The sequence below is a fragment of the Blennius ocellaris genome (genome assembly GCF_963422515.1).
Source record: "Blennius ocellaris genome assembly, chromosome: 12".
NCBI classification, from domain to species: domain Eukaryota; kingdom Metazoa; phylum Chordata; class Actinopteri; order Blenniiformes; family Blenniidae; genus Blennius; species Blennius ocellaris.
In genome coordinates this window covers 22,782,117-22,799,148 of record NC_137661.1, presented here as the reverse complement: position 1 = coordinate 22,799,148, position 17,032 = coordinate 22,782,117, and the positions used below count along the sequence as shown (strand labels likewise).

Sequence of the window (17,032 nt, the reverse complement as noted above, 5' to 3'; positions counted from 1 at the left end):
ACTATCGTTTCCATAGTAACCGTGCACGGCGCTGGGGGGACGCCTGGAGCGACCTGTAATTGGCCATAATGCAGCTTTCGCTCGGTCAAAATCCACTCTCTGATTGGTCAGTTTTCCTGTCTGTCGAGAATCCTGTGCTGTGATTGGCTGTCCGCCCCTTTCGCAACCCGCCTCAGAGAGTAAGCTCTTGCAGTTTGCACACTCGTCAGAAAAAAAAAAAAAAGCATCGGGCGGAGGAGGAGGTATCGCAGGGACTGGAGTTGTTTTCAAAAGTGGAAAGTTAATCTTACTCCCTGGCCGTTCGTGGGAGTTTCGTGCTGACTTGGATTTTCTTTTCCCGAGCGAGCGACAAAGTCGAGAGTCATGTAAGGACTTTTCGGCCTCAGGTGTTGTTGCTTCACGATGGAGGGACCTGCGAGCAGGCAAGTTAGCTTGAATTAAAGGCAGCGGTTTGTAGTTCGTTGCTGTTGTCGGGGTGGGAGCAGTTTCTGTGGAATTTAACAAGGTCTTTGACAGATATGTCCTGACTGGAGCTGTGTTGTGCGCTTATAAATGTCCTGCAGAGAGTTTGAGGGGTCCCTGTCAGAGGGCGGCTCGGAGGAGGAGGACATGCCCATAACGTTACCCGCAGATGGCAGCCACAGTGGGAGCGTCAGAAAGGTGAGACAAACCTGAGGAATAGGAGTTAAACATTGTTTTTTTTTTAATGACGTCTAAAACCTTGAAAGAAGAAAAAAAAAACAGTTTCAAGCTTTGATATTAACTCCAGAAGTATTCCCAAACTCTGTTCTCACTTAAAGACAAACTACAACATTGACTTTGTGACAACAAACTTGATTTTTCCCCCACTTATTAGTTTGTTATTTCGAAGTATTTTTCCTCTTTCCTTTGTGGGAGTTTCTTCACTGATTTGATGCATTGACTTTCTTTTTCATTACAGATAGAAAATACATGAAAAGGAAAAATCTTTCAAATAGGTGTTGGTCATTTGCCTTCTTTTATCAGTACACGCTGTGATATTTTATATTTAATGTATCTCATCCATCCATCCATCCCTCCACCCGTCCGTCCATTATTTGTACCACTTTATCTCTCAGCATCCGGGCTGATCATCCCTGACAATGACTGGAGGCAGGGTACACCCTTTTTCTTGATTTATCTTCAGCTGCATGTGTTTGCAAAGTTTAACATGCTTTGTATGTGGCTTTGTAATAACTTCTAATGTACAGTAAAATATACAGAATATCTGGAAGTATGAGTGAGAATATGTGGGCTGTGGCGTTGGCTTGCTCTTGCACCTGTGTGTTTTGGTTTCTTGAAAGAATTAGTGAGTGAAGGGTTAGGGTTAGCTTAGGTGGAGAGATGTTAAGAGAAAGTCACCTGGTCCATCCAAGGATCTGGACGCAGGTTTTAAGCCCCTGACAGCACAGATGTCGAGCTGCCTCCATCCTCCTGCCCTCCTGAGGGCGGAGCAGCGGTGGGACCTGGGCCAGGAGCCTAATCCACACAGGCACTCCGAGGATTACTTGACGTGCGCACGCTAAACAAACACCTTAACTGGGTGAGAGGGAACGATAAAGATAAAGGGAGAAAGAGGGTGAGAAAGTGAGACGTGTGTAGACACACACAAGTCAAAGTCAGTGGGTTAACCGAATCGGAAGGCGATGGCAAGTAACCACAGCGGCGAGGAAAGGGAGTATTCGCCACGTTTACAGTTGTGGCTGATCCATCTGTCATTCAGCCGTACATCTGTTTACCTTTAAGTGTGAAAGTTCTGCGTTGTATGACATATTGGCGATTTTAGCCTGTGGACCTTTGTATATGAGGTTCTGCCTGCAAAGGCAAGCAATATAAGAAGGTGCTAAATCTTCTAACGGATACACCGCTCTGACATTATTACCCTTGTTTGGCGATAGCGCTCTACTTGCTGTACGTGAGCACATGATTACTATAATGCTTTTCACTCCCGAGAACTCACTTTGTCATTGTTTTTGATTTGCCCTATCATGAACACTTCTGTGGACACTCAGACATCCCGGTCGGCTATATTTGGTAACATCAACATCCTTCCAAAACTAGCAATAATACAGTAATGACGGTCACAGAATCAAATTTAATATGTGCTTATGTTGGCAAAGTGTGTCAAGTAAGTCTTGTTTTGGATCATTTTTCAAATGTATTATGTATTTATAACACATACAGTTGTTTGATAGTACTGTATTACTCAGTTGTGTCAAGGTAGAAGTTTTTCATAACATCTTCTGGGAAGTATTTTCCCATTTCATAGTTTTTTTAGTATTTGTTAAGTTATAAGTGAAGAAAAAGGTAGGATTGTGGACAGTTTTGCACTTCACAGCAGATTTGATTATAGAGAAATCCCATCCATCGAGGCACTCTTCTTCATGTCTAAGCTGATATGATGTGCTACATTTATGGGTTTATGAGCTTCATGAATAATTCCATTCTGCTTTTATTTATATTTCCAACTTTTTCTTTTTTAAATTGAGCTTAGAATAGAAGCTTTCTTGTTTTTGTCTTGACTCAGAAGAAAAACATTAGTCATCTCCCTCTTGGTTTGTCAGCTGCTTGCAACACGGCAGATGTGAGGATTCTATTTGCTGGCTCTCCTCGTGGTAGTAGAACGGGTCATTGCTGTTTTATTTTTTCAGCTCGTGGTTTATCAGGTCATAAAAGTAATCAAAGAAAACACTTTTTTTGGGGGGGGGGGATTGTCAGAAAATAACAGTGTTTTGGGAACTGATTTCTGGAAAGTTGCAAGAAATCAACCAGTGGATGGAATAATTAGTATGTCCAATTGTAATCCTGATTCCAAAGCAATAAAAAAAAAAAAAGTAGATTAAAAAAAACAGAAAACAAAAAAAATAAAGTGGTGAGACAGCATGAGAGTTGTTATTATCCGTAATGGTCCATTTGTTATATTCATTTTCTGCAGGGTTGCGATCCTTTTGCCCAGACTCAGCGCAGTAAACTGCAGCATCGACGAGCTCGCATCAACCAGCAGATCAACAAGGAAATGCGTATGAGAGCGGGAGCAGAAAACCTGTTCAGGTGAGTGGCTGCTATTTGTTTTCTCTGTACTGATGGGATGGACTGTGATGCATGTGCAAAAAAAAAAAAATAATAAGAATAATGACTAGATGTCTATAAGCTATACATTAAAGACATATCTGCATTTCATCTCATCATGAGGTCACAAAGGTAAGTTTTCTCCCCACATCCATTCATTTCACAATTTCCATCCTTCTCTTATTCGTTTGCCGAGCTGAAGTCACGTCACTAATTGACCCCGTGGATCAGAGCGAGCTGATGGCGAGTTGGACCAGTGTGTCCAGGGTTAAAACCAAACCATCGCTGGGAAAAGTCATGATACTTGCTTAGTCAACAAGGGAAATTGAGGAGTGATTGACCAGTAGATATTATAGAGGATGTGTTAGTGATGAAATAGTGAAAAAAATGCTTGATACGCTTGATATTCTTCCGACACATAATCTCAAGCAGTGTTGACGGTGACAAGGTCATATAATGCCAAAACAAAAAAGGTATTTTTGTGTTCTTGCGAGAAGTAGAAATTATGATTTGTTTTTTACATATATGCCTCTGAAGCATCTGATTTAAAAAAAAAAAAAAAAAAAAAAGATTTCAGCGAATGCCTGAAGTTATGCTGCATCTACGGACAGCATGCGGGTTAAAAAGAAGCTTGATACGACATGTTTTTTTTGTGAAACGTATTTAACCAGCCTTATCTGGTGCTTAATGCAGTTTTATAGGTTGACTGTTGTCAGCAAATTGTTGGAATTAGAAAAATTGACAAAGCTTCTTTCAGATGGGCTTTTTTTTTTTTCCCTGAGAAACACTATTCAGTCACGTCCGTATCAGTGCGTCTTTGTTAAGTCGTTGGTCCTGTCACGCTTGTGGTGCAGTCCAGTGATGGGAAAAGGTCAGAGATCACTCCCCTTCTAAAAAGACATTCGCGCACCCACACCCCGGCACCGCCCAGTTTTATGGCTCTGTTTGCGTTCGCTGTGTGTGAACATGCATGTTCATGTGCCTGTGTGTCTTCTCTATGTCGTTTCCACTCTTTTATTTACTCTGATATTATCAGTTCTCATAGTCACATAAAGCTACAGTGAACATGGGATACTTTGGCAGTGTTAAAGCACCAGCAGCACTAATCAGCACAACTGTGCTGGCTTTGTGTCTTAAAGCGGCCGGCTGTCATTCACGCGGCACGCCAGAGTTTTATCACTGAAGAAAAGGAGGAGTGAAAAAAGGAAAAGAAAAAAAGAGTAGTGGCGGGACATCAAAGTCTCCACGGCTTATTGTCCATCCACTCACAGTCAGAAAGGTTTCCTCAAAGTGTACATGCGTGTACAGACATTTACATGATAAATAGCCACAAAAAAATCCCTGAGAAAATAACAGTTTCGGGGAAACTCATAAAAGATTCAACTTGAGAGGAGTAGAAAGAGGAGGAGGAGCCACTTAATTAAAGCAAGGAGCTGCTTTGGGCCTCTTGAATAGAGCCGTGTCAGAATCGAACAACATCAACACAGAGGACACCAGCGGTTTATATTAAAGGCAACCACAACTGTTTGGTTGTATCTATTCAGGTTCCCGCTTTCAATTTTGGTCGGGACACACGGACAACATATATATATACATATATGTAGCCTGATCTCTTCATATTAAACATAAACTGAGGGTCTTTATACTATAACGAATCGTTGTGTCTTGTCGTGCCATGCTGAATAGTTTTGTGCCACATGGCACTGTATTGTACCACACTCCATCATATTGTATTATATTGTACCCGACCAGATCGTATGGTACCGTACTGAATGATCAACTCAAGCTGTATGATAGTGTATTGTACAGATTTGTACTGCATTGTTTCATACTGTATTGCATAATAGGCTGTATATTAAAAGAAAAAGAAAGCATTTTCTTGTATTTCCTACGTCTTTATAGTTAAAAGCTGGGTGTTAGCGGGAGATCTGTAGTGCAGTGTTTTTCAACCTTTTTTGAGCCAAGGCACACTTTTTTCTTTGGAAAAATCTCAAGGCACACCACCATCTTTTTTTAATTTTTACTCACTCAGTGTGAAACCTGGACCTGATGGATGAACACAGAGCTGATATCCTGGTTAGATTCTTCCTTTTTCAAAAACTTCTCCATCACTGTCACTGACACGGTATTTTGGTACAAGATGGGAGCAGCCGCAGGTGGTGGAGATTAACCAGACTGACATCTTTCAGTTTCGGTTTCAACTGCAAAGTTCTGTGCTGCCATCTATTGGCGAAGAGTATGGCTCTCACAGCTGACAGCGGCTGTGAGAGCAAATGTTTTTTTAGAAAAAAATGTGAAATTGGATAATTTCCCACGGCACAGTTGACTATATCTCGCGGAAACACCAGTGTGCCGCGGCACAGTGGTTGAAAAACACTGCTGTAGTGTATAGTGTAGTGAACCCCAAAGGAACTGTAATCCGTGACTATGTACGTTTTTAAATGGAACTAAATGTTTAAATGAGTTTTGACGTCACGTCATGTGCAACACACATTCTTTATTCCCATCTTTTGAATCTCTCTGTCCCATGCCATTCAAAGGTGATGACTCAGTTTGAGGGAAATAAAACAAGCGCTCCTGCCCCCCCCCCCCCCCCCCCCCCCTTTTTTTTTTTCTTCTATTGAGATGCTCAGGCACCGAGACAAAGAGGACCCCCACACGGCCCGCCGGCCTGTAATCAGCCGGCTTTGTGTCCACCTCCTGTCCTGTTCCCATGCACAGAGTCCCAGCCCGGCTCCGACAAGCTCATCCCCCCACTTTATTTGTTTGGCACGGTCAGACTTTTTGTTTTTCACCCTGTCCTCCCCCTTTCCGGTCAGCTGGAATCACCCACACACAAACGCAAAACTTTCATTTTCACTCCACTCCCCTCTGTAAACGCTCTGGAACTGGGTCATGGTTAGATTCCTGGTATGTCGGGGGGGGTGATCAGGGGTTCACGATGCTAATTACTCCACAGAGGGAGTGGAACTCGTCAGGGTGTGTGATTGGCTGAATAAAAGACATTGTCCGACAGGAGGTTTTCCTCTTTGGGAACTTCGCTCCGAGACTGCAGCCAGTGCCGTCCTGGCGAAGTTCCGTTCCTGCAAAAATATATGTGAAGTCGAACGAAAACAAATTGCAAGTAAAGATAAGAGTTGTTTTCCCCCTCAAAAGCTGGAGCTTGTTATGCGTGCAAGTGGGCGTGTGTGTGTGTGTGAAGGGGATATTTGGCAGCCCATTTAAAGCTGACTAATCAGATTGTCCTTGGCTTGATCCTATACGTAGGTGTGTGTGTGTGTGTGTGTGTGTGTGTGTGTGTGTGTGTGTGTGTGTGTGTGTGTGTGTGTGTGTGTGTGTGTGTGTGTCCTTGTGTGAGTCCGACTGGTAGATGCAATGACATGAAGACAGAGGTGAAGCTGAAGTGGTCTTACTGGACAGAATAACATTACCTACTAAGAAAAATGCAGACTTTATCTTGTGTTATTGTTTTATCTATGATATTAGAAGTACAAATACTGGAAAATCTTTGGCTTTCTTTACAAAAAAAAAGTAATTTTACAGTCATTGTTTTTTTTTTAATAGAAAATAATATCTGCCACATGCCAAAGTAAGTTTAGTCAGTTGAACTTTCAGTTAAATTTCACACACAAGTTCATCCATTCACACCCGCAAAACACCGCCAGCTTAAAGTCTTCAGCTAAACATGTTTGAACTGTGAAATTTTGATTTTTAGAGTTTTCTTTAGATCGTGAACTCCCACGTGAGTATCTAACATTAAATGTCAAGATTGTTTTAAGAAGAAGGAGGAAGCATGATGGCGTTGACAGCTTGGTTGAAAGCACAGATGTGGTCACGCAGTTTCTGAAATGTGTGTGTGTGGATTCATCTTTAGTTCGTCAAGCAATTATTTATCTTAACGTTTAACGTTGTTCATTTTCCTCCCTCGATCTCCCACTGCATCTTATTTCATGGGCCCGAAGAGGTTTTCAACCGTCATCTCCAAGTAATACGATACATCATTGCATTGCATTGCATATTATTTCATTGTTTCATTGTGAGTTTTCTTTCTATGTCTTCACTGGGACAATCTTTATAAAAACGAATATTTCTGTGTAATACATCAAATCTGTTGTGTGCTAATAAGCGCTATTCCCTCCTCAATGCTAATGATCAAATATCCATAATGGCTGCATCTTGAAACTCCCCTGTCCCTGGTTCCCCGCAGTCTTGATCATAAAGCCATCGTCATTTATCGTTTGCACGATGAGGGGAACTTTTTGTTCTTACGCGTGTATCATCGGTTGCCGTGGCGACCCGACGATGCCTCAGCTTTCCAGGAACATGGTGTGTCGTTGACCTCAGACGTACTCACAACTGTGTAATCTGGCTTTACTCACCACGAACCCCCCCTTTTGTCTCTCGGGGTGGAGAGCCTTTTGACTGAATGAAGAGTGAACAGGAGATTCTTTTTATCTGTGTGCACATGAACATTCACAGATTAGGGTTCAAAATCTGTTTGGAGTTTAAAAAAAAACCAAAAGCTTAACTATTCAGACCAAACAAATCAGTTTTTTCTTCCCCGTCACCCTGAAATTCATAGTCAGTTGAAGTCGGTTGGTTTTGTGTGTGTGTGTGTGTGTGTGTGTGTGTGTGTGTGTGTGTGTGTGTGTGTGTGTGTGTGTGTCCCATGATGGCTGAGATTTGATGAGTGTGCGTCATCTTCTTCTTCAGGGCAACAACCAACAACAAGGTGAAGGAGACGGTTGCTCTCGAGCTCAGCTTCGTCAACTCCAACCTGCAGCTGCTCAAAGAGGAGCTGGAGGAGCTCAACAGCAACATGGAGGTCTACCAGACTGACAGGTAGACACACACACACACACACACACACACACACACACACACACACTTTAGTATAAAGATGAATATATTGTTTAAAAAAAGAGTCGACATTTCATTTCTTATATTTTTCACATGCTACAGGTATAATTTCTTAGTGTTTTCTTCTATAATTAATTCTAGGTTCTTTTTTTTTTCAAAGTTAAGGTAAGATGTTCGAAATGTATGGTCCCACAAGTGTGGAGGCTTTAAACTTATCTGAGCCATCCCCCACAGGCAGGAGATCTTTTTTTCCTCTCCATAGGCCCCGGGTTAAAGGAGGGCTAAATCCCCCCCGATTAGAGTGTCATTAATGACCCCGTAGAGGGCCCGCTTGTGGTCAACGTGAACGGGAGGTGCTGGGTGTAGGGGGTTGACGGCGCCGTAGGGGTTAATACGTGGCTTTAGCTTTGCTTATTGGCAGGATGGAGCACTGAGCAGAGTGCCTGCTGGGTCTGAAGGGAAGCAGATGGCGGTGCTGACTGGATAGCGGTGACCCAGTGTTGTGCCACGTACCTGGGGTTTTGACCCAAAGGAAAAAACATTATGCGTTTGTGTCTTTTCACAGTGAGGCCATCAACGTTCCCATGATCCCTCTCGGCCTGAAAGAAACCAAAGAGGCGGACTTTACTGTTTCCATCCAGGTGAGGACGACAAGCATCCAGCCGCTCTCAACCCAAAAGCAGAGCTTGTGAACAGTTTCGATCCCGATATTTGATCATAAGATAACATAATCTTGCACCAGCTTTTATACCTGAGATCTGTGAGTCTCGAAGTGGCGCACCTCCCACCGGTGGTACACCAGCATAACTGGGAAAACGAAAAGATCGAAAATGGTCTTTTAGAAATATTTGTCAAAAAGCAACACATCTAAAATGTCTAAAAGTCAAAACAGCTTTCGCTGTTGAAAATTAAAAATGCTAAAAATTGCTCAAAACTGCTACAGAAGCCAAACGAGAAAATAAAAAACAAGCTCAAACTCCCCAAGTTGCTCAAAGCATCTCAAACGTCAAAAACCATGGGAAAGTGCAAAAAGGAAATATGGCCAAAATGTTTAAAAGAGTAAAATTGGCTCGAAAAGCTGCTAAAAGATCAAAAACGAAAGAGCTTAAACAGCAAAGGCCAAAACAAACACAAGATGGCAAATACAGCTGAAAGATTGAATCCACTAAAGTCACTAAAACATGGGAAAAAAAAATATTAACAACTGTTTGAAAAATACGAAAAAAAATGTTATGAGGCTTTTCACCGTTTTAGATAGAAAACACTGAGAGACGTTCATCGCGTCCGTCGTTCAGGTCAAAACCTCCACATGTGAGTTTTTGACTGCATCTCCGTTCTTTCTCTTCTCAGGACTTCATCTGCGAGCACTACGGGGAGGACAGCTCGCTCTACGACAAGGAGATCAGGGAGCTTATGGAGCTCAGACAGGTTAATAAATGTGCCTCAGTCGATTTTTATACAAAACAAACATCCCTCTGGTTCAGTATTAGATGTGTTTTTATGAAGCTCCTGGTGAAAAATCATTGCGCCTCTAGCATTAGGCAGATGTAATGGTAGAAAAGGCATAAGAGTGATTTAATTTATTGGCGAACTCCTATCTTCAATTTACCTGAATGATTTAAAAAAACAAAAAAAACATATTAAATGCAGCAAATTAAAATTTGTTTGAAGTTCAGTTCAATAGTTGAATCGCAGTTTATGATTAAAAAAGACAAGGCAAATGTATTTGTATAACCACTCAACAAACATAAACACCAACATAAGCAAAAAATTAACCAGAAATGAGAATTTAAACAATGAAAAACATACATATTTAAAATAAAACAATCAAAACTAAATGCAACATGAGAGATAAAGATGCAGTGCAGCATATAGTTAGTAATTTCTTTATTAGAAGGCGGCAGCAGAACAAAAGGTCTGGAGCTTTGTTTTGAAAGAACTCAGATGTGTTTGACAGATGAGACGATGAAGCGGAGCCAGAAGGCTTGGAGCTGCATCAGCATCAGATAATATAATATAATATATATCATGAATATTGACGTTTCTGTGTGTGAATTCAGTCTGATGTTAGATAAACCTTTCAACACACTTTCACACACTGCAGCTTTTTCTTAATTGATTAGAAAAAGCAAAGGATGTAATACAACATCCCTTTGCTGTGATCAACACTTTTATAAACAGCTTCACGCGGCACGAATGAGTCTTTGTGTGGGTGTGTCCAGGCCATGCGGACGCCGAGTCGTAATCAGGCCGGCCTGGAGCTCCTGATGGAGTACTACAACCAGCTTTACTACGTGGACCAGCGCTTCTTCCCCGCTCACAGGAATTTGGGTGTTCACTTCCACTGGTAATTACCTGATTGCATTTCTCATCCTTTCTGTGTTGACTGGACTGCAATTTCAAAAGAGTATTCAAAAGATTGCTCCCCGAAATATCGTGTGTGTCCGGAGTCAATTTGTTCCACTACTAAATAGGATTTTGAATTAAAACATTTTTTATTCATGTTTTGTTCCGCACGATGTTGCTGGATAGTGACGCTGGTCCAGCCTGATATTACCTGTGAGGTATAAGTGTATAACTAGAATTAGACCTGGTCTCGAGAGATTTTAACACAATAAATCTGATAATCAAACAAAGTCAGACAGTAGATGAAATGCAGTGGTGCAATAATGACACCAAACATCAGCGTAAACTCAAAAAGCACATGAAAATATTCCATATTTTGCATGCGAGTACTTATATTTGACTACTTGCTGATACCGTTTAGCACATATACGAGTTCCTAATAGGGGATTACAATTGATATTGTTCATTTGCTGACTGTCTCGGTTTTATAGTATTGGAACAATCACAGTGTTTTTCTTATTATAATGTAACTATACCTTCACTACCTGGCTGCATTCAGCAGGAATTTAACCCCCAATGCTCAGCATTAATAAGAGAAGCAAAACAAATGCTTCTGGTCCCTACAGTTCATGATATCAAGGATTTGAGCTAAATTAGAACGTGAGAATGATCCGATTTTTTTCTCCAAACTGCGGTGTGACGAGTGACTCGTTCTCCCTCAGGTACGACTCTCTGACGGGCGTCCCGTCGTGTCAGCGCGCCCTGGCCTTTGAGAAAGGAAGCGTGCTGTTCAACATCGGGGCCCTGTACACGCAGATCGGCGCGCGGCAGGATCGCTCTGCGGTCGCCGGCATCGACCGGGCCATCGACGCCTTCCAGCGAGCTGCAGGTGCAAAACACAAACGCACCGGAATTATTCCGGCAGCTTCGGTTTTGCGAGACTCTGAACATAAAGAGGCTTTTTTTTGTACACAGAAACGTATTGAACCTGTTGACCTGCATCTGCTCCGTTATGGTTTTTGGTTGTGAAGATTTCACTCGCGTTTAGACAATTTCTTGGTGTGCAACTGTTGATTTCTTCACGTTATGTCGTCATCAGTCAGTTATTTTTTTTACAGCAATTTCAAACTGCATTTGATCAAACAAATTCATATGATTCATTAAACCATGCCACTGCTTGTTTAGGTGCGTTCAATTACCTTAAAGAGAATTTCTCCAACGCCCCGAGTCTGGATATGAGCGGCCCGTCGCTGTGCATGCTGGTCCGCCTGATGGTGGCCCAGGTGCAGGAGTGTGTGTTTGAGCGTGTTACGCTCACCGCGCAGGACACACACTTCACCTCCCACCTCCGCCTGGCACAGGAAGCAGCGCGGGTGAGTGAAGGAGCGTCCCGTTGGTCTGTTTAGGTATGTGACACACTCACTGTGTGTGTGTGTGTGTGTGTGTGTGTGTGTGTGTTCTGCAGGTGTCCGACGTTTACCTGCTGGTTCAGCAGACCATGACGCAGCCCCTGATGAAGGACTACGTGCCGTTTTCATGGGCGTCCATGGTTCAGGTGAAATCGGAGCACTTCCGGGCTCTGGCGCACTTCTACGCCGCTGTCGCACTGTGTGACCACACGTGTACGTAGAAAATTATTTTATTATATTTTATTTTATTTCTTTCTTTCTTTCTTTCTCCCCTGAGGGGTGGGAATAGTATAAACTAACTGGAACCAGCAGGTGGCGGTAGCGCAACTTCACAGATGCCAACTGATGCTGAACCCAAGTGAAGAAGAAGAAGAAAGGAAACAGTTATCAGGGACAAAAACTCATCTGATTAGAGAGAGGGGTAAACAGTCATCAGGGACAAAAACTCATCTGATTAGAGAGAGGGGTAAACAATCATCAGGGACAAAAACTCATCTGATTAGAGAGAGGGGTTAACAATCATCAGGGACAAAAACTCATCTGATTAGAGAGAGGGGTAAACAGTCATCAGGGATGAAGAGAGCGGTGGGGAAACAAAGTAGATAGATAGAACTAGCAGATAGCAGTAATGCAACTTTACGCATGCAAACTGTCGTTAAACCCAAAAGGAGTAAAAGAAGAACAACGAGAATATGACAATTGAAAAGGATTAATTGATAGATTATGCAGCCAGGTACTGCTGGGATTGAAAGCAGATGTTGGGATCTATAATTTATTACATTATGTTGTTTTGGGTCGTTGTAAAGTTTCTTCGTAAAACCTTTGTCATGTTCACAAGTCCTGTTTTGTTTTGCCAAATCTCTTCTCGTTGTGCATTTTCTTTTGATAAAAAAGAAATAAATAGAGGAATTCTCTGAAACAAATGATAACAAACAAATAAATATGGGAAAATGCATAGAAATGATCCTCTCTAACATAGTTTCCCCTCTATTTTTCCACCGAAGCATTTAGACAACTAAAACGGACGTGTGTGTGTTTGTTGGATTATTTCTTTGTTGTAACAATCATTTGTTTTGCGATGAATCTTAAATTCTATCTATGTAAGGATCATGCATTTGTGGGATGAGCAGCAGAGATGACTGTGTGGGACGCATACTTGACCAAATCTTCTTTTATACTTCCAAGTAGAGCTTTGAAGGGACAAAAATAGCTTTTCCAGTTGTGTATAACTACAATCAATTAGTTTTATTGGTAAAACTCTAGATAAATACACATTTTCTGAATGTAATTTAAAACTCATGCAGTTAATGTTAACTGTGAATGTGCCCCATAGTGTCTTCTGAGGAGGAGGAGGAAGAGGAGGAGGAGGGTGATGAAGCAGAGAAGTCGTTCCTCCAGTTCTACGTCAACGTTCCTGCAGGGCCGCCGCTCAGCCAGGTCTTAGAAAATCCCGAGAAACGACGAAAACTGGGTGAGTTCGCTGCTCCCAAAGATTATAAAGTCTAAAATACTGAACACAGTTCATGTCAAAATGTTTAAAAAATGTGTTGTTTTTTTTTATACCTCATCTGGTTCAGACCTGGACTTTGTTTGCATTAAAGCTGTAATATGTCAGCTTTGTGTGTTTGTTAGAGTGAGTTTGTTTATTTCAACAATCTAATCGGCCTTTTCTACGTCGGACTCGTTGCTTGGATTGACAAGACCGGACCGTCTCCGTCAACTGAGTAACGCTGTGTGTTGCTGTTGTGTCGGGACAGGCAAAGCCCACCTGCGGCGAGCGGTGATCAGACACGAGGAGGCCTTGCGCGTTCACAGCCTGTGTAAGATCCTGAGGAAGATGGACATCCTGCAGGACGTCTTGTCCCTCACGCACAAGCGCTCCCTGGACAAGTACTCCGAGCTGGACCGAGAGGACGACTTTGACGAGACGGCCGAGGCGCCGGAGATAAAGTGTGAGTCTCATCTATGACGACGGTACGATTGTGGTTGAACGTACAGTTAGTGATTGTTACTCCGGTTTCGCAGCTCATACTCACCAGAAGCCGGACATCACTGCACCCAACTTCTCCACGGTCCAGGTTACAGACGTCTTTCAGAGACTGGTGAGCACCACGGGAACGACACACACGCACACACACACATGCTAATACAGTGTTTTTCAACCTTTTTTGAGCCAAGGCACACTTTTTTGTTTGGAAAAATCTCGAGGCACACCACCATCCGAAAGTGGTTAAAATGTGAAACTCTGTAGCCTATATTAACAATATAAAGTCATTCTCATCAAAGTTTTGGTGATTAACCAGACTGACGTCTGTCAGTTTCAATTTCACCTGCAAACTTCTGTGCCGCCATCTATTGGCGAAGAGTATTTATACATGATTACTCTGCAACACACTGTCGGCTGTGAGAGCAAATGATTTTTAGAAAAAAATGTGAATTTGGATAATTTTCCCATGGCACACCTGACTAGATCTCGCGGAAACACCAGTGTGCCGCGGCACAGTGGTTGAAAAACACTGTGCTAATAAATCCCCAAACCTTTTGTTAAGAAGTGTACATTGACTGTTTCTGCTGCAGGGCCCCTTGTCGGTGTTTTGTGCCAGAGCTCGCTGGGGCCCGGTGCGTTTGATCTACCTGCAGAAGAGAGAGGGAGGCATGGGTCTCACACTCAGAGGAGACTCCCCCGTCTTGGTGGCCGGAGTGGTGCCTGGAGGCTGTGCTGAGGCGAGTCAGAGTCTGTATGAGGGGGGGGATAAAACTTTTATCTACGAGACTTCACCTTGACTTTAAACTTAAAGTGTTCCCACCACTGCTTTAGAGGGCATGAGAAAGTTGACCACAGCGAGTGAGTTTAAAAAAAAAAACACCCAAATAATCGACATTGTGATTGACAGTTGCTTTGTCCTCGGTGCTGTGCAGGAGGCGGGACTCAGAGAAGGGGACTACATCGTGGCGGTGGACGGGGAGGACTGTAAGTGGGCCAAACACGGCGAGGTGGTCCACATGCTGAAGAGCTGCGGCGACAAAGGCGTGGAGATCAGCGTGATCACGTTACATGCCAGTGATACACAGGTGATATGTGACACGCAAACAAAAATCGTCTTCTTTCAACGTCTTTCATCTCGTCTGTGATGTAAATAAAATCTGTTGCATCCTGTCGTTTGTGACGTTTACACATCGTCCCAACTCCCCCATCCCGTGTGTTCATCAGGTGGAGAGGAGGATCATCATGCTGTCCCACTGTGGCGACAAAGAAAACAGTCGGCAGCGCCTGCTGGGCGGGGCTAAAGGCCAGAGCTCCGCCTCCCTGCTGAACTGGAACAGGAAGAAAAAGAGGGAAGGCAGCAGTGTCACCAGGAGACTCGGGAGCACCTTCAGTCTGTCGTTTGGAAGCATCCGAGACACCGAGGCCATGTACTGAGACGGGACGACACCGGATCCACTCAGGGATTCAGCAGCGGAGCGACACCTAGTGGTACGACGAGAAACACCTTCCCCGCGTGGCAGACAACAACTCCGGCTCACTTCAATGTTTTCCGATGCCTTTTTGTTTTCCAGTCATACGTGTGTTAAGGTTTACTGTCACATTGAATCAAGGGGACGTGCTGTCCACACCATCCGATGTTTTCCTGTCCAACATCACTCACTCGTTCTCTACTTTCTTTCTATCGACACCCAATATCAGATCTGGGTCTGATGCTCTGTCGGGTGTCGCGATGCCACCGCACCTGATACCGCGTCACGGCGTCGACCTCTCGGCAGAGCAGGTCACCAGTGAAGGAGCAGCAATATCAGCAAGATATTTTCACACAAGCCAAAACAATCGTTTTTCTCCCCCGGCATTCTCAAAAAAAAAAAAAAAAAGAAAGAAAGAGAATTCCGTCCACATCACTATGAACACGGCTCAGCATGATGTACTGTAGGAGTTCATTATTATATGAACGCCACCATGGCTGGAATGGATCAGCCAGAAGAAAAAGGAAAAAAAAAAAAAAGTCTGATATTTAGTTCCCTCTCACCAGATCACTTTTTTTTTTCTCAAAATAATGACAATTGATTAACTGAACTTCCTGATTCTTTTCCGAGGCCAGCAGTGAAATGAAGCGATGAACACATCTTTATAGTGACACAAAAACAGGAAAGTATTCAGCATCCATATATGTGCCGTTTCAAAGAGTGACAAGTGGTTCTTTTTTTTTTTTTTTCTTTAACATCAGGGGGCATTTCACACAGCGTCAGACCCAGATGAGCTTTTAAACTTTTATTTGTGAGTCTTATTCTCATGTTTTTAGAAATATCACTGACATAACGTGGTACTATAAACGACATGGACTCATGTTGGTGGAGAATTGAGAGAAAAAAAAGAAGGATTGATTGAAAAAGACATTTTCCTGTGTTATGATCCTGGTTGGTTGCGCCTGGATTTACAATTGTGATTGTGATTTTGTCATTTCTACAATTTGAAGCACTTGACAAGTTTGATCTGATATTTTGTGATGTAATTGTTGTTGTTTTTTTTTATTTTTGATGCACTGAGACAAATCGTTTGATGATGACATAGTTTTTGATGTTGCAATAACGAACAGAATGGACACAAACACACGCAGAGGTTAATGTGGAATAATTAAATAAAACGTGAAGCTGAGAAAAGGTGGAAGAAAGCATGTGGGACAATTAATCCAAAATTCAGTGTTGTTTTTTAAATAAGACTTTTTACACTTTACTTTATCACAGGAGGTTTTCTTTTTTAGGTTTTTTTTGGGATTGGATGTTTTGTTTGATGGGAGTTTTTTTTTTTTTTTTTTTTTTAACCTGAATTCACTTTTTTTCTTTCTTCTGCTTTTTAAAGTTATTCCTTATTTTTTTTTTTTTTTTTAAAGACCATTTTCTTTTTGAAGACATGAGTTTTAGTTTCCCTTTATTTCACTTAAACTTGAAGACAAGCCGTTTTTTTTTTTCATCATTAATTTATTTAGTTTTAAGTCCAGAACTTCCTTTTTGTAAATAAAATCCCGTCTGTGATGTGAAAGATACCCCAGAGTCTGGCCACTGAACTGCAGAGGAGTTCGATGGGAATTTCTTTCTTTTAATTAACAATATTTTGAATTTATTCTTTTTTTTTTTTTTTTTTTTTTGTAAGATTTTGACACGAGTAGAAGTGTAGCATATTATTGTTGTTTATTGTTGCTTCTGTATGTTTGTGCCAGGATGGGAGTCATGAGTACAGGAAGCCTGACACAATGCAACATCTGACTGATGGAAACATCTTGCCAAAAACAGTATACAATTTTAAGAAAAGACAATTTTTCTTTTACAACCGTGACTCCAGA

At 42.2% G+C, this 17,032-nt stretch overlaps 1 protein-coding gene across 1 annotated transcript; it reads left to right on the top strand.

Moving 5' to 3' along the window:
• Positions 1-587: 587 nt before the first annotated feature.
• On the top strand, positions 588-16,431 carry rhpn1 (rhophilin, Rho GTPase binding protein 1). The gene is made up of 15 exons (XM_080505810.1): positions 588-660; positions 2,954-3,069; positions 7,801-7,929; positions 8,513-8,588; positions 9,298-9,375; positions 10,170-10,294; positions 11,016-11,182; positions 11,479-11,666; positions 11,759-11,915; positions 13,036-13,173; positions 13,460-13,654; positions 13,728-13,804; positions 14,280-14,426; positions 14,622-14,774; positions 14,914-16,431. Exons 1-15 carry the CDS (start codon positions 610-612, stop codon positions 15,121-15,123), a joined length of 2,007 nt encoding a protein of 668 aa, XP_080361936.1. The 5' UTR covers positions 588-609; the 3' UTR covers positions 15,124-16,431.
• The last annotated feature ends 601 nt before the right edge of the window (positions 16,432-17,032 follow it).